Source organism: Natrix helvetica (genome assembly GCF_964273705.1).
Source record: "Natrix helvetica genome assembly, chromosome: 7".
In the NCBI taxonomy this organism is placed as follows: domain Eukaryota; kingdom Metazoa; phylum Chordata; class Lepidosauria; order Squamata; family Natricidae; genus Natrix; species Natrix helvetica.
Genome location: NC_138558.1, coordinates 45,560,782 through 45,583,214, shown reverse-complemented (window position 1 = coordinate 45,583,214; position 22,433 = coordinate 45,560,782). Strand labels below are relative to the sequence as shown.

General features: G+C 37.3%; 1 protein-coding gene across 2 annotated transcripts in view; it reads left to right on the top strand.

The window, feature by feature from the left end:
* Positions 1 to 21,701, top strand: part of TRAPPC11 (trafficking protein particle complex subunit 11) — a 39,846-nt gene extending 18,145 nt beyond the window's left edge. For both annotated transcript variants that reach the window (XM_081959822.1, XM_081959823.1), the window contains exons 12-30: positions 1,950 to 2,029; positions 2,105 to 2,183; positions 2,264 to 2,318; positions 3,496 to 3,641; positions 4,978 to 5,039; positions 5,135 to 5,267; positions 6,664 to 6,794; positions 7,513 to 7,668; positions 8,348 to 8,535; positions 11,157 to 11,305; positions 12,213 to 12,334; positions 12,965 to 13,084; positions 13,598 to 13,663; positions 13,745 to 13,901; positions 16,615 to 16,726; positions 18,211 to 18,302; positions 19,346 to 19,479; positions 19,884 to 20,051; positions 21,373 to 21,701. In XM_081959822.1, the coding sequence (XP_081815948.1) occupies positions 1,950 to 2,029; positions 2,105 to 2,183; positions 2,264 to 2,318; positions 3,496 to 3,641; positions 4,978 to 5,039; positions 5,135 to 5,267; positions 6,664 to 6,794; positions 7,513 to 7,668; positions 8,348 to 8,535; positions 11,157 to 11,305; positions 12,213 to 12,334; positions 12,965 to 13,084; positions 13,598 to 13,663; positions 13,745 to 13,901; positions 16,615 to 16,726; positions 18,211 to 18,302; positions 19,346 to 19,479; positions 19,884 to 20,051; positions 21,373 to 21,417 (2,195 nt within the window). In that variant the 3' untranslated portion in view covers positions 21,418 to 21,701. The remainder of the gene's footprint in view (positions 1 to 1,949; positions 2,030 to 2,104; positions 2,184 to 2,263; positions 2,319 to 3,495; positions 3,642 to 4,977; positions 5,040 to 5,134; positions 5,268 to 6,663; positions 6,795 to 7,512; positions 7,669 to 8,347; positions 8,536 to 11,156; positions 11,306 to 12,212; positions 12,335 to 12,964; positions 13,085 to 13,597; positions 13,664 to 13,744; positions 13,902 to 16,614; positions 16,727 to 18,210; positions 18,303 to 19,345; positions 19,480 to 19,883; positions 20,052 to 21,372) is intronic.
* The last annotated feature ends 732 nt before the right edge of the window (positions 21,702 to 22,433 follow it).

Below are 22,433 nucleotides of genomic sequence, written 5' to 3'. Positions count from 1 at the left end.
TTGAACATTGGGCACTATCTAATAAAATGAAATTCAATGGTGAAAAGAGTAAGGTTCTACATTTAGGCAAGAAAAACGAAATGCACAGATATAGTGTAGGTGGTACCTTGCTCAATGGTAATAACTGTGAGAGGGATCTTAGAATCCTAGTGGACAACTATTTAAATATGAGCCAGCAGTGTGCAGTAGCTGCCAAAAAAGCCAACACAGTTCTAGGCTACATAAAGAGAGGGATAGAATCAAGATCACGTGAAGTGTTAATACCACTTTATAATGCCTTGGTAAGGCCACACTTGGAATACTGCATTCAATTTTGGTCGCCACGATGTAGAAAAGATGTGGAGACTCTAGAAAGAGTGCAGAGAAGAGCAACCAAGATGATTAGGGGACTGGAGACTAAAACATATGAAGAACGGTTGCAGGAACTGGGTATGACTAGCTTAACGAAAAGGACTAGGGGAGACATGATAGCAGTGTTCCAATATCTCAGGGGTTGCCACAAAGAAGAGGGAGTCAAACTATTCTCCAAGGCACCTGAGGGTAGAACAAGAAGCCATGGGTGGAAACTAATCAAGGAGAGAAGCAACTTAGAACTGAGGAGAAATTTCCTGGCAGTTAGAACAATTAATTAGTGAAACAACTTGCCTCCATAAGTTGCCTCCAGAATGCCCCAATACTGGAAGTCTTTAAGATGTTGGATAGCCATTTGTCTGAAACGGTAGAGGTTTTCCTGCCTAGGCAGGGGGTTGGACTAGAAGACCTTTAAGGTCCCTTCCAACTCTGCTATTGTATTGTAAATACAATAACAAAAAAGAGAGAATTAATTGGTTTTTTAGGGCTGGGCATGAAACCCAGCATTGGGTTTCATGATAAATATATCAGGAACCCCAATACATATTTCCTAAATATTTAACAACTTACTACAACAGAAAAATATGACTTAGTTGATGTTTTCCAGTAGACACTTTTTAAAAACAGTTTCTCCAAAGTAGTTTTTTTAAACACTGCTTCTTCAGTAGTCATAATTTAACATGGTTTAAAGTTTGAACTAATATTTTGCAGTCAGATGAAATAGTTACCGGAGGTTATGAGTTGCTTCATGGCAAATTTCAAGTTTCACTACATCAGGGATGGGCAATTTAAAACTCCAAGGCCGTTGATGACTGCTTCAAGTCCCACTGTGATTGAGATGCCTAAAAAATTACTATCATGGTTTTGCACAGTTTTGAAATGGGCAACATCTGAGAAATGTGTGTTGTGGCCCTAAAACAGGCATAATAGTTAAAAAATTTTTTTCTAAAATCCAGGAAATATTGCAAAATTTTGGCTCCATTCATATATTGCCCTATCCACTTTGCATTATTTATACTCTCTACACTGATGTTAGTGAAGAAAATAGATCTGCATATTGAAATGATTTAGAGTCCATGGAAAAACTATTTATTTATTTTATTGCATATGCAGAGATTTGGAGAGATTACAGTTTCAATGTCTGGTCTTAAATGTTACTCATAAGAGAATAAAGATTAAAAAATTGAAATAAGTGCTATATGGCAAATATGTGACACAAGACCTGCATTCCTATTTGCAATCTGCAAAGTAGCATAAATCAAGTGAACATTGCCTATTAGAAATGCCTGAGTAAATTAGCTGTTGCTAAGAAACAATTATGAGGTTTTCGGATGGGGTGTTATTAATATTGTTTTCTTGCAGGAGCTGTTTGAAAATACTCCAGATACATTTAATTCTTTCAGGGATTCTTTTAGATGAATCTTATCAAAAGAACTAAGAATATGGTAGAATGCCAAACATTCTTTCTCCTAAGTTACAGAAGTGCTTGGAATCTATGTATTCCTGGCTTGGAACTAAGCATGTGCCTTAACAGTTGTAATAATAATGTACCCTTGCAGCAAAACTCATTAAAATGGATTTTTCATTGTCTTTTGCAGGTTTTGATCTTAATGATCCTGAAAAGGAGAAAGTGGGAATCTTAGCACTGCAACTGAAAGAGAAGAAAGTTCTCCATTCTGTAAGTTAGATTTCCGTTTATAGTTTATAGTTTTTGTAAGTCCAAATATAACTGCCATTTTTATTTATTTATTAGGAGCTAATAATCACCTTGTTGAGTAATGCAGTAACGCAATTCAAGAGATACAAGTGTCCAAGAATGAAAAGTCACTTGAGTAAGTTTCATTTTCAAACACATCTTTAAAAAATGTTTAAATATGTTAAAGTACTGGAAATAATCTTATTTTCTTTTTAGTGGTTCAGATGGGTGAAGAATATTATTATGCTAAAGATTACACCAAAGCTTTGAAGTAAGTGTGACTTTATAAATCTAGTATGACATAGTTTTGAATACTTTAATATACCTTGAAACTATGAGAATTAGATTTTTATGTCTCATCAATATGGTGAAATATATAATTTGGGATTCAAATTATTACTAAAAAATACAAGCTCTCATTGTATACATAATATAGCTCTGATCCTCAATATTTGTCTTTTTCTAAAGTAGGACCAATTATAGGATAACTGTTTTGCAGCTTTCCCTTTTCAGGATTAATGCCTGTACTAATCCTAATTCTAACAACACCAGATTGTTGACCAATTTATAAAATGGTAGACCCACCATATACGTTTGCTAAATGTATGTTAAGCTAACTGATCACCAGCAAGTCATCAAGTAGATATAGTTACTTCTTTATTACACAAATAAATACACTGACAGACTGTGGGATTATGGGAACATTTGAACTTTGTATTGTTTTGTTATTTGTTTTGTTGTTTTGTATTGTATTGTTATTGAATACAAAGATTCCAAATAATTTACAACAAAATAATACAAATCTCTAAACTTTCCTCATTTTCCACAGTCCATAAAATCAAATATAATAGAAACAATTAGCTCAGAGGAAACAAACCATTTAAAAAAAACCTTGAAGGTAGCCTGATAGAACCACATTCATAGGTTTGCCGACACAAAAGTCTTTTATAAGATAAGTTCAGGCTACAACAATGTTCATAATAGTGAGTCCACCACTGCAAAGGATTGTCTTTTAATGTCACATGGGATGGGAACCCTAAACATTCCCACTCCCAGGACTGAACTCGCAGGTTGGGCCAATTGTAGTTGATAATTTACGGAGTTGAAGGAGATATCTAAACCACATAGGGCTTTTTAAGCCACCACTCCTTGGTAACTGACCCAGTTCCTTGGTAAGTGATCCAGCGACTAAAGCAAGATGTCAAATTAACTGCAATTCTGAAGCATCTTTAAAGGAAGCCCTATATAGAGATAATAATCTAATAATGAAGTGACATCCTGAACTGAGAGGCAATGACTGGCGAAGATCCCCCAGCTTTTGTGCACCTAAGGTGCAACTAGAACTCTCCTGGTTTTGAGCCTGGTCCCTTGACTAATAGTTCAGGTTGGCTCTTCACTTTATAGAAAGTATTACATATATTAAGTTATTTAAATCTTCTGTCTTCTAGGCTTCTTGACTATGTTTTGTGTGATTACCGTAGTGAAGGATGGTGGACTCTCCTGACTTCTATATTGTCCACTGCTCTTAAATGCTCCTATCTAATGGCCCAAATAAAAGATTATATTACATATTCATTAGAGCTGCTGGGCAGAGGTAAGCAAGGCATTTTAATTCTGTTTTCAATCAGAGTTTTTAACAGCAAGTGTGGGCAAGTTGGCAGGCATTTGGAATTGTGTGTGAACAGTTATGCTAAAAGATATTACTTTATGGTAGAGGATAAATGTGGTAAGCCCATAAAAATGTGAATAAGGAGCAATAAGGCATTCTTTCTTTTTATGTTTTTATTCCTTGAATTCCCAATAAATGTATTGTAAATTTTTGTTGTCCAGGCATAAAGGTGTCCTCTATAATAAAAATCAAACCATTTTGTGCTTCATGTTTTCCCATGAGGGACACCATTTATTCTTTAAATGCTGTCCAAAGATTTGAAACCTGAAAGGAAGTATGGTAAACTTAAAATGCTTAAAAATGTTCAGACATAGGTCAGGTGTTCAGTTTACTCTTGATGGAATGCTGATATGGATATAAATGCAATAGGTTTAAAGTAAAGTATATAATGTCGTATAAGCGTTGGGAATTGATGTTACACTAAATAATAATTTACTACTGAGAAAATAAAGCAAATTGCCAAGATCCCTGTCTCCCTCTTTTGTATGACTGGGAGAATTTAGAAGCTTTTATTCTCACTTTTATTTTATTGTCCTGAAGGCAGGACAAGAAGCAATGGATGGAAACTAATCAAGGAAAGAAGCAAAGAGAAATTTCCTGATGGGTAGTACAATTAATCAATGGAACAACATGCCTCCAGAAGTTATGGGTGCCCCAAAACTGGAGATTTTAAAGATTAGACAACCATTTGTCTGAAATAGTATAAGGGCTTCCTGCTTGAGCAGGGGGTAGGACTAGAAAACCTCCAAGGTCCCTTCCAACTCTGTTACTCTTCTTAGATTAATTATCATTATTCATAAAAAATGTGATTCTTAATTATGGGCTAGTGATTGGTTGGTGATTTCAATCACAAGGTGATTGAATGGTAATATTGTAGAATTTTGCTTTATGTTAACTATACTAAAATTTAAATAGAGTTTATGATTTGGATGAGATTTAGCTGTAGTTAAACTAAATAAAATGGAAGCTTTTTATTTTTTGATGCTTATTTTCAAGGAAGAGAACAGCAACCATATGAGCTCAAATTACATGACATTTTCATCTAATGATTAATTATGGCTTCTGAATTCACCCAAATATAGTTATTGTTTTTTTTTAATCTACTATATGATTTTGTGATTTATTCACCTAATAGTTGCTCAGTTTTCTACAACGTATAGATAACATATTGGATATAATTCCTCTTCGAAACATTTAGAGGACTATTTTAAAGATAACATGTTGATGTTATTTATTAATTTTAATATGTGTTTTATTGAAGCATCTACTTTGAAAGAAGATCAGAAATCTCGAATAGAAAAGAATCTGATCAAAGTTCTTATGGTCAGTAGAAAGAAGCAAATTTCTGTGAAATAATCTGCAGAGTTTACCAGCTCTATGCATAGATTTGATCAGTTTAAATTTTGTTTTGAATTTAGAATGAGAATCCAGATCCTGAATCTGACTGTGATGTTGCTTCTGTAAAAGCTGCACAGAAATTGTGGGCTGATAGAGTATCCCTGGCAGGCAACAATATCTTTACAATAGAAGTACAAGATTTTGTTCCTTTTGGTATGTATTAAAACTTTTATAACAAAAAAGTAGCACCTGTGTGAATTAGTGTTATAAAGGTGGAAGGAAAAAACAGCAGGATATATTTTAAATTCATAAATACTTCCATATTTCCTTTTCTTATGAAATGAAGTTCATATTAGATACAAAATGAGAACTCAAAGAATAGTATGTATATATATATTAAAATATCTGAAATGCACTAATATATTGTAGAGGAATGCTTTATTAAAAGTCAAATATTTCTTATTCTTAATTTACTGTATTTTTATATACAACAAAAACAATTCCAAGCAGTTTACATTATAAAAACATGAAATGTGATGCATAATTTATCATCCAAATAAAATGTAATTTCTGCTACAATGCAGTAGGTGTACTGGTAGCCATTCATTACCAAAGGCCCTCTCAGGCACCTCTAACAGCTTTTTAAATTGCATCCTAGGCTGCTCTGTAAAGATTTCTATTACAAAGCATATTATATTTATAAGGAATTCCTTTGATATGGGTCATTGATTTAAAAACGAAATTATACCCAAATTTTCATATTTGCTTTTAATCTCCTGCTAAATTGCAGTGTGAATAATCTTACCATTCCTGTAAAATTCTTGCGCGTGATTAGTGATCCTTTTATGCAGCATTACCTGTACCTTTGAAATACAATATTATTCAATATTCTGGGCAGCAGGCTAGTTGTGCAGGTGCACATCTGCATACAAAAATGCAGATGAGGGAATGGAAATAGTTGTAGTAACAAGCTTAGTATGATAAAAAATGGTTTATATTTTGAAAGTACTTTCAGCAGAGTCTGCTAGGTTTAAAAGCACCTCTTTCTGCTTATGTCTGAACATTCAAGTTCTGTCAACCTTCATCCAATACAGGTAGTGTTTGACTTACAATCATTAATTTAGTGACATTTCAAACTTTCAAAGGCCCTGAAAAAACAGACTTGTGACCAGTTTTCACACTTAAAACATTTGCAGCATCCCCATTGTCACATGATCAAAATTCAGGCAATTGGCAGATGGCATGTATTTATGGCAATTACACTGTCCCAGGGTCATGTGATCATCATTTGCAATCTTCTCAGCTGACTTCCAACAAGCAAAGTCGATGGGGGAAGCCAGATTTGCTTAATGACCACATGATTCACTCCATTGCAGTGATTTCCTTAACAATTGTGGCAGAAAAGTTCGTAAAATGGGGTGCAAATCTCTTTAACAACAGCCTTGCTAAGCAGAAGAAATTTGGGGCTGAATTGGGGTTGTAAGTCGAGAACTACCTGTACCAGATAGAAAATTAGCCCCAATTGTTAAATATTGTCGCTAAATATAAAATATTTCATTGTTTTTGGTAACATGCTTGTCCTCTGATTTTGTTTTGTTCCAAAATCTAGTGCAGTGTAAAGCTAAATTTCTTGCTCCAAGTTTTCATGTTGACGTACCAATTCTGTTTGATGTGTATTTGAAAGCTGACTGTCTGCATCCTCTCCAATTTTCTAAGTTGTGTGTCAATTTCAGTAATCAGGTAATGTTTTTTTAAAAACATTGCTTTTATGATTCATATGTGCTTAATGGGATGGGGTAGTTGTCACGGTATGTACTGTTTCCCCTAAAATAAGACCCATCCCAAAAAGAAGCCCTATCATGTTTTTGAATGCATGTGCTCAAATTAAGCCCTACCCCCAAAATTAGCCCTAATTAAGACCCTGCCCATCCCAGGGTGTAGGGGGTGGGACGAGGAACACAGGTAAAAATTAAGTTAGGGTGAGGGTGGAGGGGCAGAGCTTCCCTACTTACCATGCCTCACACACCCCGACACCTGACTTGGCTTCTGCGGCCCACTTCCGTGGCTGTTTGCCACCGCTTGCAAGTGTTACCCCAGTTCTCTGTTTTGCTGTCATAGGCCTTCTGGAAAACCCTCTACAGCTGAGGGTTTTCCGGAAGGCATTTGTAGCCAATAAAAGAGCTCTGGATTGATCCGGAGCTCTGCTATCGTTTGCAGAGAGCTTTCCAGAAGGCCATTAAGGCAAAAAGGAATCGCCATGCACGTCAATCCAGAGCCCGTTTCTCAGCTTCAGAGGGCTTTCTGGAAGGCTCTGACGGCGAAATGGAGGCTGGGAGCGATGCACGCGAGCGGTGGCAAGCAGCCGCAGAAGTGGGCCCCTGCTGGGCGGTGCTGTTGATGCGGGGCTTCTGGTTATTTTTTGCATTGTCTACTTCTGCTTATTTTTCTCTTACCATAGGAATACAATCAGTATTGTGTGGTGGAAGAAAATTATCCAAAATGTGACGTTCTGGAACCGTCTACACAGGGAACATTGTGTCTTATCCCTGGTAAGACAAAAAAGTTCACTTTCAAATTTGTGGCAAAAACAGAAGACGTGGGGAAAAAAATTGAGGTATGTTCTACGAGGTGTTATAAAAATATTAATGACGTTGTTGATTGTAATTCAAAAATGTGTGAACAGTAATCAGCTTAAATAGTAGGGTGCCTTTTCTGCGAAAAATCAAAAGAAGATAAGAACTGGAGCGAGGACCATCACACCTGTATATAGTTCAGGACAACTTTATGGTGTTGCAATAGAAAAAGGAATTGTGGAGTTTAATCTTTGGAAAAGTTATAATGATGACACTAATATCATCATATATTAGAATGCTATAATCTTTAGATATTCCTAAATCTGATTTATTTATTTGTATGTTATTAAGCTTTTCCATGTTTCTTTTTTAACTTATTTACTTGTTTCAAACTATTTAATAAAATATTTTAAAAATCTAAATAAAAACAGGAATAGTCCAACTGAAATGAATTGGCTCTTGAATGTAATAGAATGTAATAGTGGCATCTTTTAAGATTGTGCACAAATTATAGTAAAAAGAGCATAAAATAGACAAATGCTTCTTTGTAAAAGGACAACCTAAGCTTTCAGAGAATTGATATATTTTGGTAGGATTCCGCTAGAAACAAAGAAGTGGCTAGGACTCATTTATAAATGCATACACATCATACTAAAAGCAGTAATTTACTCTGTATTATATAACACTTTAAATGAACTGAAGGATATAATCTTTTTTCAGATTACCTCAGTGAACCTAATTCTGGGTAGTGAAAATGGCAGGTGTATGGTCTTGAACTGGCATGGAGGAGGGGGTGATGCTGCTGCTTCTCGAGAAGCAGTGCTGGCAGCGCGTTCCTTCAAAAGACGACCCAAACTTCTAAATAATGAGGTTCACTGGGATAGCCTTACAATTCAGGCAAGCACTATGTAAGTATGAATGGGTTCCATGGAGAGAAATAATTCTATGAATGTTTGAGGTTTGAGAATAGAATACAAGTAGTTGCTTTCATTGTTCCACCTTTCAAGAAAAAGTTCATCAGAAATTGCGAGGCAATATCGGGGACTGAAAATATTCCACTGTCTTAGAGAAGTATGACTTTGCGAGTTAGGATTCCCAGGTTCTGTAACAACAGTTTGTTAATATGTTCTGTAGGGCTTTCACATTCTTAATGATGTTGTTCAAGATAATGTATTATCTGTATCGCAAGAAGCTCTGGAAGGCTTCTACATGATGAAAGGCATTTAGAAATGTTTCAATACAACTTGACCTCAATTTATCACAATTGGGACTAGAATTTCTGTTGCTAAATGATGTGGTCCTTAAGCGACTCATCACATGACTGGGTCTGATTTTACAACCATTTTTACCATAATAGTTAAGAGATGATTTTGCCTAAATTAAAGCATTCTCCAAAGTTGGTGGAGACAGTGGTCATGCATGGGTTAACTCAGCCAGTAACCAATAGAACTGAGTCTACCAAAGTGATGTCATCGCTTCTGAGGAGTGTCCTCCTGCTTTTTTAGACTCAGTTCGATCGGAACTGGCTGTGCTAATTGCTCTTTCCTCAACTTATCTATTTAAAATTACTGAAGGGACGGATGCCTTAAGGTGCAGAAGGGACGGATGCCTCATATACGCCTTCCCTACCTTCCCCCGATACAGAGGGTGATTTGGAAAATGATAGAGGAAAAGACCAAACTCATCCTAATCGCCCCTCATTGGCCGCGCCAACCCTGGTATGCGGACCTGGTCAATCTCTCAGTAGGCCCAGCATGGCGTCTTCCATTGCTAACGTCCCTTGTTCATCGGGGGTCCATTTACCATCCCGATGTGTCCTGGCTCCGCCTGTCCGCATGGAAGCTGAGCGGGTGGTCTTGAGGGTGACTAACCTTTCTGAGACTGTAATGCAAACTATTCAGGCTTCTCGCCGCCCGGCCACTAACAGAACCTACGAATCAACGTGGCAGACTTGGTGCCGCTCTCAAGATGCCACCCCCCTGGAGGCTTTGGTCCCCCAGGTTTTGGAGTTCTTGCAACAGGGGCTTGATAAGGGGCTCTTGCCAAACACCCTACAGCGACAGGTGTCGTCTCTCTCTTTGGTTCTCTCACTTCACCAGGGTGAGCCTCTTTCCTTGCACCCTCATGTCCGCCGCTTCATTAAGGGCGCATCTAATCTCTGCCCTCCTGTCATACACCGTTTCCCCTCATGGGATCTAGCCAAAGGCCTTGACTTTCTCACTGAACCGCCCTTCGAACCTCTCAGGTCAGCCTCATTGCATCACCTTACATTGAAGACAACCTTTCTGGTGGCCATCATGTTGGCACGGCGAGTCTCGGAATTGGCAGCCCTTTCCATCCAATCTGACCTGTGTGTATTTCACCCGGACCATGTGGTCCTTCGCCTTGATCCCAACTTTGTTCCAAAGGTAAATTGGGCCTTTCATCGATCTCTAGACTTCACTCTTCCAAATTTCTGTCCTAATCCTTCTCACAGACTTGAACGCAAATGGCACAGGTTATACATGCGACATGCTCTTAAGATCTATATTGCCAAGACGGCAGTCTTCAGGTGCACCGAAGCTCTCTTCGTGTCTTTCCATCCCAGAAATAAGGGGCTAAAAGCTTCTCCATCTATGGTTGGGTCCGATCTGCCATTTCAAGAGCTTATCTGGCACATCACCTCACTCCTCCATCCAACATCATGGCGCATTCCACACGCAGTGCGGCTATGTCGGCGGCGTGGACAAGGCAGGCCTCGGTGGAGGAGATCTGCAAGGCGGCCACCTGGACTACTCCTACTCCCTTTATCGGTCATTATAAGGTAGATAGATACGCTTCGGCTGATACGGCATTCGGACGGCGGGTCCTTCAACAAGTTCTTCCCTCTTCAAGCTCCTATCCCAGTCTCATTCCAACCCGGGGACAGGCCTAGCTTTGGTACGTCTCATGCATGACCGCTGTCTCCACTAACTTTGGAGAATGGGGTGTTGGTTCTTACCTGATACACCCCTTCTTTGGGCAGGTGGAGACAGCGGTCATCCCCACCCTTTCAGGCTCTGACCTAGTTCGCACAGGGAGATCTGGGAGAAATGCTGGAGCATCAAGGAATTGAGACCAATCGAATAGCGCACAGAAATCTACTTATCTCCTTCCTCAAGAAAGCGGAAGGACACTCCTCAGAGGCGATGACATCACTTTGGTAGACTCAGTTCTATTGGTTACTGGCTGAGTTAACCCATGCATGACCACTCTCTTCACCTGCCCAGAGAAGGGGCATATCAGGTAAGAACCAACGCCCTATTTTGTGGCCCTTAAAATAGCTTCGAATGGCTACAGGAGTACTATCTATGCTTGTTTGTACACTATAAAGAACATATAAGAAGAGAGTAAAAAAGAGTTTGAAAAGTACACACAATAGTTTGAACTTACTTGCCATGCCTAGAGAATTGCTGTTACTACACATGCAGAGGTTTGTAGAACAACAGCTCAACTAAGAAAGAGGATAAAGCTAAGCAAGAAGATGACTTGTTTCTTGTTTTTATTCAAGGATCATTTCTAGAGTGCCTAACATTTCTGTCCAGCTTACCCATGAACCTCCTGCCCTAATGAATGAAATGTATTGTTTGACTGTGACAATCGAGTCACATGAGAAGACAATTGCGAAAGATGTAAAGCTCACAGCAGGCTTAAAACCAGGTATTCATTATGTAACATGATATACTGGCTCAGTCACAATCCTCAAGGAACTTCTCATTGTGGAGAGGTTTAAACCACTCCTCTTTTATTAATAGGGCAAGTCAATAATTCAACAATTAGATAGTAGAAGACAAATGAAAAGGTCATTTAATAGCTAGATTTCATGAAGTGATGTGCATATTATTTAGATATGCTAACTTAAATATTTGATGGCTTTGAAATCTAACATTCATTTATATAAAATGGTAGATTTTTACTTTAGCAGAATCTTCTTCGACACAGTGCTTACTTATGTTTTGCCCTACTATAATTATTCCCAATTGGCACATTCTGCCATTACTTAGGGCATTAGTTGGGAGAGCAGGTTTTAGAACATTGCAACATTTAACGGTGTAGATTATAGTATATCTTGACTTGCCTGTTCTTTCACTGGCAAAGCAAAGTCAGGAATTTTCAGAATGCAATGTTGTCACTAAGTGACAGCTGTGAATAACTAAAGTTCATAACTGAAATAATTTTCTTCATTGATAATTTTGATATTTCTAGAGTTGCCTTAATATGGCCATGCTGGGTTGAAAATTAGAGACTTGCTTCAAAAATAATGGTAATTGTCTGAAATCTCGTAAAATGTATTATTTAAAATAGGTTAAAGCTTTGTTTTGTGTAAAAGGAACACATAAATATACATCTGAAATTCTTAAAACTCGCATGCATTTCATTTGTTTACTGGCAATAATTCATATTAAAATGTATTACATTCATACTAAACTTAAAATCTGCATTATCTTGATAAATGCATCAGTCGTTCTCTAAATAAATATTTACAAGCAAGGGACACACATATACAGTACATATAAAGATATACATATATTCTTTTCATATATTCATACACATTGTTGTCTCCTAGGCCAAGATGCAAATTTGACTCAAAAAACACATGTAACTCTGAATGGAACAGAAATGTGTGATGATTCCTACCCTGCTTTGCTTCCTGATATCCCTTTGGGAGACTTGCAGCCAGGTGAAAAGGTAGCGTGCTATGTTATCAGTATATATTAAATATGACATATTTAAAACTATTTTGGAGACAGTAACCCCAAAACAAAATCTGTTCAATGTTAGAATTCTTCTAAGATGAACAGGGTTAGTTCTGTATACAGTAGAACCTCTCATCACGAATGCTTCTGACCACAACCAAACAGGGTTCCGACTCAAAAAATCACAATTTTTTTTCCCCGTGGCCAATTTCCCCTTCTACGCCATTGTTTTTGCAAACACCACATTCCCAAAATTAGGTTTAGATCACCATCAAATCAGTTTGCAACCAAAGTTATGGAACAAATTATGGTTGTGACCAGAGGTTCTACTATATTATTCTTAGGATGAAGTCCTGTGAATAAGCAAGCTATTAAAATAGAAATTGATTTCAGAATGTTAGCTTCAAAGATTTATTCAAATAGCAAATAATAATCTGCCCCTTTCTCATAGTATCATTAGAAGCAAATTAGGGGGAAAAAAAAAGATTGGATTAATTTACAATCAGAACCCAGGGATTTTTTTAAAGGTTATGTGCATTTTTAAATTGAACAGTATTTTAAAAGTCTTTGACCTTTTATTTTATAACTAGTCTGTCTGTCTGTCTGTTTGTTCCTTTTACAGTTGGAAAAAATCATATATATTCACTGTGGAACAGTTGGTACTAGGATGTTTCTTGTGTATGTTTCTTACCTGGTGAATGCAGTCATTGAAGGAAAAGAAATTCTTTGCAGGTGTCACAGGGTATGTTGGAAAACCTAAGCTAAGGGTGGTTCAAGACCACCAGCTTGCAGTTGATTATCACATAAACATTGCAGGAAATTAAGGTTTCAATAATATTGAATTGATATTTTAATATTCATTTCCCTATTCTCTCTCCCTCTCTCTCTCTTACACACACACACACACACACACACACACACACACACACACCTACCTATTAAATGTGTCTGTGAACTCTGGGGCTTTTAGAAATGCTTCTAATTAAATAAATAAAGTATGATTGAAAGCATACAATATTTATAATATATTTACATGTTTATGTGCTTTGGGGGGATGGTGCTCAGCATAAACATTCTAAAACCTTCTAATTGTGCTTGGGTTTGGGGGAGGGGCACACTGGACATTACTGCTATTTCTGCAGTCTTTTCATGGGGAGGGGTAATAACAGTATTAAAGGAATTTTTGAAACATTTGTTACCAGATGACAATCCGTCAGAAAAAGAAAATAATTTTCTCTCTTTTTTTTAAATGTAGGATGAGACCGTTACTATAGAGACAGTATTTCCTTTTGATGTAGCTGTTAAATTTGTCTCAACTAAGGTATGTGGAAAAATACTGAAATAAAACATAGCCTTATAAACAACATGAACAGTAGAATAACACTGTTTCTCCTCTTGACAGTTTGAGCACTTAGATAAAGTCTTCACCGACGTACCATTTTTACTGATGACTGATATCCTCAGTGCTTCACCCTGGGCCCTTACTATTGTCACTAGCCAGCTGCAGCTTGCGTCCTCAGTGACTCCAGTGGACCAGCTAGAGTCCTGTGTAGAAAATGGTGAGACACAACTGTTTATTTTTAGATAACCTGCTTCTGGGATGGCAAAAAATTACTGACCTTTGGAAAAGTGCATCTGGTGAAGATGCCACTTTTCTTTAATTTCATCATTTAAGTTACATAAATCTTGTATGAGGTATATTTTAAATTGAGGTTAAGCTTACAGTCACTATTTTGTTTTTTGCTGGAATTCTAATAATCTTTCTCTACAACCTGGTATAAAGTATATCAAAGATAACAATTCTGCCCCAGAATTTAAGTAGTTAAAGTTGAAACTTTCAGATCAGTGTTACTGTCACGTTGTGTAAGCCAAGGTTGGGGAACATTTAACCTTCCAGGTATTGCTAGGCGGTTCTTTTGATTATGAGTATTTGACAGTAGGCTGGATGATAGTTTGTTACAAAAGTTTCAAAATGTATCCAACGGTCCTCTTTTCTCCATTCTCTCTTTAGCCTTGTAGCTTGTTTGAGTTGGGTTAGCTTCACCTTCCCGGTTATCACTGCCCAATTTAGCAAGTAACCAGATCCTTGACTTCAGTTTATTCATCTCCTTTCCTCATAGATTAAAGCAGGGCTTAGTTCCTGCCTCCCTCTTCAGAGTTATTTGCCCATTCTTGATACAACCTTAATTTGGACGCCATGGAGTCTTTTGTTTCACATCTGACTCCCTTCATGCTGTGAGGGAGAACTGGTGCTGGGCAATGTTCCCTCTAATTTTTTTTCAGTGTGAGCGGAAAAATACAGAGTTTGAGCGGCACATTTTCATGCCTGAGCACCTGAATTTTTTTCACAGATGTCACCCAAGACAACAACGGCGTCAATGCGTATTTCAACCACCCCAGATTTTTTAGGAGGGGGCACAATGAGGACATCTAGACCGAAACTCCTGGGGTCTCCCAGCCCTTCAAAACATTTCCTGCAGCCTCTCAAGATCCCTTCAAAGGGAGAGTCTCCAGCCCCCTTCACAAAGGGGAGCCAGTTCCTTCTCTCTCAGTTCCCATCCCCTCCAGTTCCCGATAGAACAAGAGGGATTATGGTGGGGGGAGGGGGTTCTTGGTCTACTCCCCAAATTCAAGGGCTCCCCCAGAAGGGACGGAAGCTCCTCTCCTGCCTGACCTTCAAAGCCTCAAATTTGAGATTCAGGAGAAAAAGTGAAGTTTCTGAAGAAGCCAAAATCCTTTTGCATCTTTTTCCTTCTGGGTATTCAGAGCTGAAAATGCCTCTCTTTCCCTCTTTCGTTTTCTCTTTTCCTTCCCTTCCTCTTTCCATGAAGCTGACTCCTATCCAGACACTGCTGGGGGGGGGGAGAGAAAGGGGTCTGGCTGCGGCTCACCACCTTGGCTACAATAGGGGAACGGGGGGGTCACTCTCCATCCAACTGTGGGGGGGGATGTGGGGAGGAAGGGGGAGGAGACCACGCAGAGATGGAGGCTGTTGGAGGCTCTGGAGACCCGGCAGCTTTCTTCCCCCCTCCCGCCAACCTACCCCTCCCAGCCTCTTCCTTACCGGGGGTCTCCTTCCCCCCTTCACTTCCGGGGATCTGGGCCAGCACTCTCACCAGCAGCATCAAGGGGAGCCCAGCAAAAGCCATGGATGCTGCCCCACAAGCGCCCCAAAGAGAGAGGAGAAAGACGCCGATGCCTCCAGCCCCAGAGGTGGATCGGTGGGTCTGGATTGCGGGGGGGAGTTTTCCTCGGACTTCGGACTTGGGTGTGTCCAGAAAGACCAGAACGACCAATGAGAATTCTCCCTTTTGGAGCATCATCGGTCTCCGGGCAGAGCCTCCCTTGACTTCACCCAATAGAGGAGATAGTTCGGCCCAGAGAAGAAGGTCAAGTTGGTTATTCAGCTCAAGAGTCTTTAAAAAGCACTGCGCGGCACTTTTTGTCATGTGCATGGCCACGCATTTTAAAAGGAACATTGGTGCTGGGTGTCAAGCAAAGCTCCAGGCAAAATTTTAAGGAGATTTGTGGTTTTTGGCTCTAGCAGTAGGATGTCTAGCAGTCTTATGCAGCGCCTGTTGGTACTAAATTGCTCAGACATCATTTTCTGCTTTTCTTTTCTGCTTTTCTTTCTTATTTTTCCCAGTCACCCTCACACACTTTTTCTTAGTTTTCTCTTTTTATGCTGAGGGCTCAGGTGGGACAAAGTGACCTAACTTGGCTAGCTATAGATCGGGGATGTCAAACTCAAGATCCAGGGGCCGGATGCTGTTTGCAGGGTGCTTAGTTCTGGCCCGCGGGGCCACCCTGGAAACAGTGAAGGGCTGGCCCGCAGTGCTTCTGCCAGCGAAAATGGAGTTCGGGAGGGCCGCATGCAGCCCTCCCAAACTCCCATTTTTGGTGGTCAAGGGTTGCTTGGAAAGTATGCTCTTTCTCAGCTAATTAAATATCTTGTCATCTGTATTAGTGAATGCATGTGCTATAATTTAATGTTCTTGTCACTTTTCTATCAGAGACAGCTTAGATTATATTAGATGAACTGGAGAGCCTTAGTAACCTGTGAAGTGATGAAATGACTGCATCATTTGATCCCTTCTATATAGAGTTCCCTCCTTTTCTCCCACAGGAGAAGAAACAAAACAAAATGGACTTGTGCTTCTGTCTGCATGTTTTTATTCTCATTCTTCTTGCTATGTTTGCTTTGTGTGTACATAATATATAATAAAGAATGCATGAAATAGACTTTCAGATTTAATCTGACTTTTCTTTTAGTTGTTTTACAGACAGGTGAAAGTGCTAGTGAATGCTTTTGCCTTCGTTGTCCACCAGTGACAACTGGTCAAGGTGGAGTTGCTACTGGATGTTATGTAATTGTCTGGAAAAGGTAACTGCTACTTATTTACTTTTTGTAGTGTTCCGATGTATTATTCTCTGGTGGATTAATATTCTATTTTAGGGGCATTAGCATTACAATTTAAACATTCCTGTATGCCAAGTGAAATATCTGCTGCCATTTCCTCCAAAATCTTAATCAAAAAAATATGCAGGTATGTCCAAGGTAGTAAATATCTCTTGTCTCCAGTTATTCAAAGCATACTATCAAGCAGACCAGGGTGTTTGTCCCTTCTTTTAAATTAGTCTGAGATTTCCATCTCCCTTGCCAAGCTCCCAGTCTAACGTAACTTTTTAAACTGGAATGCTACAAAACAAAGAACCAGCACTGTTTTTATTTCTAATAATGCCTGTGGACTCTAACTAAAATTTATAAGCTTTGTTAGAAAATAAAAACAGATAGATGGTTGCAGTAAATTATTTCTTGGCACCAGGTTATGCTCCAGATAATACCCATTTTTTGAATGAGTAACCTCTTTGCAGCCACTTCGCAAAAGCACCCGCTGTATGCTTTCAAAGTGTACCAAGCACTTCCAAAAGATAAGGGCTTTCTCTAGCAATGCATTTTGGAGAACAACGACATTAGGAATAAAGTAAAAACAGTTTCCATAATAGTAACGCTGAAGAGAAGAGTTGACACCAAATGTTGCTCAAAGCAGAATTTTGACTGATTGGCACAAGTTCATCTTTCTGGTCTCTTGATATATTGATGCCTGAATGCCACTGGTATGCATAGCATGGATTGGGCTGATTTATTGGCTTTTCTAGCTCTTCTATGAAAGTTTCTGTGCCAAACCCATGATTGCAGAGCCATGTGACCATGATTCTTTCTGTCTCAGTATGAATTGGCCTGGCTTTCTTCAATATCCCAGATACTTTGTTCTATGGACTCTGCAATGATTGGACAACTTTGCAGCCTGAAATGTTTCGTTCAATATCCCAGATACTTTGTTCTATGGACTTTGCAATGATTGGACAACTTTGCAGCGTGAAATGTTTCGAACCAGACTTAATTCATATTCTGTGAAAATACCTCATAGGGCTGGTGATAAATGGGCCTGAAGAATCCCGGAAAATATGCAGATAATTTAAGAGTTTCATTCACAAAACAAAACCTTCTTTGAAGCTTATGTTCTGTATTTCACCCATATTTAACTATATGCCCTTTCTGTACAGTTGAAATCAAGAACCGGTGCCTTTAGCCTATCAAGAAACCACCTGTTGCAGAAACTGATAAATGAGAGAACCACATTTGTTTTTGTTGCAGTATTCTTTGTGCGTTCACATTTCATCATTCTCTGATTACTAGAAACAAAGTTAGAATTCAGTGGTCTGACTGGTTATACCTTTTTGTGTTACATCCTTACATTTTAAATCTGGATTTCTCATAATTTTCCTATTTTAAATTGTTTATTTGCTGATATTTTTATAATGGTTACCATAATTAAAAATAAATACATTTAATATTTTTTAAAGGAGCTCAGCTGTGGAGAACATACCTGTAGTTAATACTTTGATTACACTGCCGCATGTGATCACTGAAACTATCCCACTCCATGTTAATGCAGGTAATATTAATGAGTTATTGACACATGACAATTCTCATAGGTTACAGAACTTTCAAAAAGTTTATTATAGTTAGGGTAAAGTATCTAGGAGAAAATCAGGAAAACTTGGAAACAAATCATTTCTTAGGATCATCATATAAATTTTGTTTGAAGCTTTGAATTCTCAAAATCTCCTTTTTTAAAATATAAGAAAAGAGAAACAATTAGCAGAAAGTAGCACATTCTCCCTACCTTTGCCTCCCTCAAACTAGTAGCTACAGTATATCCAACCAGAGTATTTACTGGGCATCATTAGAAAAAGACTGTTCTGCAGTGTATTCATTGAATTCTTCTTACAGTCTGTACTATCAATGTGGTGAGATTACCCATTGAATAAGTTTTTAATTTTGTACTTTAGTTTCTGTCCTTCAGAGAGTAAAAGCTTAGTTTATTAGATTGGTCTAAGAAAGAATATGTGACCCCAAATCTGCTGTTGGTTTTAATAATACAAACAGAAAGCTCGTTACTGCTACTTTACTCTTATCTCCAAAGATCAAATTGCCTTTGTTTGGTTTGGTTATTCTTTTTGGTGAGCTTTTTTGACATGCAGGTTCATATTTTGATGTAATGCTCATATTTTAAGTATCGCTACTGTTACTGTGATATGGGAGAGGCTTAAAGTATTTGTGGTTTGACAGGATGTGAATTAAGTCCAGCAGGCAACTGTTTTCCATTGATTTGCTATTGCCTTTTCAGTATACAAAAAGAAAACATTCCATTGGCTAGCTCAGTACCATTGTTTTAATCACTTTCTCATAATGATGATTGACACATGATTAACAGTGGAATTTCCCTCACAGCACTTTTCAGTGCTGAGTGTTTGAAAGGAGAATTATGTTTTTCTCAGTCTCTCTTCTAAGTCATAACGTTTAAAACTTGTAATCTTTTAGTCTATGAGTATGTAATCCTAAATAGTATTCATATGTGCCTGTGGAGCTAAAACAGAAATAATAAATCCCGTTTATTGAAACTCATGGAAATTATTGTTGTGCTTTCTTTCCAAGATTTGCCATCATTTGGTCGAGTCAGAGAATCCTTACCTGTAAAATTTCATCTGCAGAATAAGACTAATTTAATGCAAGATGTAGAAGTAATAGTGGAACCTAGTGATGCCTTCATGTTTTCTGGTCTTAAGCAGGTATGGATCATGATGCATCTAGATTTTTAAATCTTCATTTAATTCTGTTAATGAACTATAAGACACTTAAGAGAAGTTATACAGCTAACATGCTTGTGTTACAGAAGGAACTTGCATTCTGCTTGCCCTGTTAAATGTAGGGTAGGAAATGAACTTTTAAATGTAACTTGAATGCAGTAAAAGTGACTTCTACTGAATTAATACTCTTTCTGAGTCAAAGTACTATAGATGAAATGATATTGAACGTGCATCTGATGCTGGCCTTTGATATTACAAAGATAATGCTGCAGTTTAGTAAGAAGGTTGAGAACTTTAAATTGGAAAAAGTTTTGCAAAGTTAAAAAAAAACTTTTAGCAGTTAGTCTACATGTAATTAAGGCACTTACTGTGGGATGTACTTTTAGATAAGACTGAGAATCCTTCCTGGCACTGAACAAGAAATGTTATACAACTTCTATCCTCTTATGGCTGGATATCAGCAGCTGCCATCTCTCAGCATCAATCTGCTACGATTTCCACAGTTTACTAACCAACTGCTTAGGAAATTTATACCAACACACATCTTCGTCAAGGTAACAAATTGTGGTAGCAAAATGACAGTATTTAGTGTTCTTTCAACATGTGGTTTGCTCCTAAAGATAGTAAGTTATTTGAAAATGATTTTCAGTGGAATGCTAGAATGGATTTCTAAAATAGGTGCAACTTCTGCTGAAAATAATAAAATATAAGAATGGAATCTATAACTCAACCAGCAATTGCTCAGATTTTCTTCAACTGTATTTTTTATTTAATGCTTCTAGGCTTCTAGGAAAGTATTATGATAAGCTAGCTATTGTGTAAAATAAACTTTTTCACTCAAGTTTTTGCCTAAATTCACTGGTCTAAACACTGGAGGAAAATGTTATTCTATGTTCTGTTTTGATAATGATTAGTGGAAGCAAGTTTTCAATATAGAATAAGTCTCATTGGATTAGGAATGACCATAGTCATATATGCAAATAACAGGAATTGGAAACAATGTAATGTCACATTGCAGCAGTAAGGATACTAAGAACTATGCATGTGATAATGCAATTATTTAGCTACCAAGACATTAGTGAAGGGCTCTTTTTTCTCCCCTCCCCATTTTGCATAGCAGAGATTATCAAAATAGTAGAAGAAACCTGTCCAGGCAGAGTAAATGAAATCTTTGAAAAAAATGTGATGTGCTTTTTGTGAATTACATTGTAAAACCCAACTTAATCCACCCTTTATGGTGACAGGGCTTTGTAGGCTACTTGTTCACAGTAGAACCAGAAAGGACGGGTATTTTTCAAGAATTCTGACAGTCAGAATGCCTTTTAAATCAGTCATTTACATTTGCTGGTAACTAGGGATGTATGCCTTCTTTTTACAGAGAAAGAAGCTTATGAGTATATTCCTAAACTGCAGTATCTTCTAGGTTGTGCAATCTGTTGTTCTCAAGTTTTTTAAAAAATTCAAATGCTTAAAATCTAAACACTTGGTGCTTAAAATCTTCCCTGTGCTGTACAACATTGTAATTTTTCTGATTACATAGTAAATGTTTTCTGCTGTAATAGTTGTTAGTTTCCGAAAAAGGTAGATATGGAACAAAAGTATAGCAACTTGCCATTTTCTATGCATTTCTATCAGTAGATGATAGTTTCATAATTACTTTGTCAACTTAGTCTAATTAAGAATTATTCAGTGTTACCAATCTTAATAGGATTTGCTTGCTGTTACAGTACTTTCAATGGAACATTAGGGTTCATGCTGCAGTATTGATCCTAAAATAATGGGAAATTAATACATTATAGATATTGTGTCACTCTGCAGAGCCCTATGTAACTGTGGGAAAACATATGAAATAATGGTCTCTTTATTTCTCTGAAGCCACAGGGCCGTCAGTTGGACGATGCATCTATTGCTGCTGCGTAACTGAAGATTCATGCACAAGGGAAACAGTTTTGCACATAATTAATAGTAGTCTTTTTTTCCAAACTTTTGTTTGTCTTCAGCTACAAATAAAATTGCTTTATATTTAGATTGGTAAAAAATTGTGGAATGAATGAAGTATCTTGTGGACTTGATTTTGATAATTAAATATATAAAGAATACTGTGCTATTATTTAAAACAAGGATTTTCTTTATCATTGACTTTCCTGAAATTAAGTAAATGGAATATTTTGACAACATGGGCGAAATTACTAATATATATATATATATATATATATATATATATATATATATATATATATATATATATATATATATATATATATATATATATATATATATATATATATATATATATGAAATGTTGGCTAAAAAAAAAAAGTCGGTCGCTTTTGTTGTAGTTACTGATTTCACTACCATCACAAATACTTTAGCATTGACATTGTTATGCTTACAGAACCTAATTTTATATAATACATTATGAATATCAAATATATTCATATATTTGAAATAAACAACAGTATTTATACATTTTCTTCCTTCTTAGTAGGCTCTGGCTTTTCATATGATGAGTTGCTGTGTTAAATCATCAGCATTGTCATTTTCTATATTTGAGAGACCAGTTAATACTTGTTGGCTCTGTGTGAAACTACTTTTGACATTTTCACTTCCATAGTTAGGAAGAGGCAGTGATACTATTTAGTATAAATAAATTACTCTGTAAAATACTGAGACGCTTATGGTACTTTAGAAAAAATATAATAAAACTTGCCATAGGAAGGAACAAATTACATATGTTGTCAAAGCCATTGCCATTGCAGATTTTTTTTTGGAGTAGGCTGAAGTTGTCAGTATTTTTTTTTAATAATTTACAGCAAGTTACCATGGAATATTTCAAAAACGTGTACAACCCCGGGCTGCTAAATATGAATTGCAGACCATTTTATGGAAAAGGTTTGTATGCTCAGGAATATCCAACAGCATTCAGTCTTAAAGCT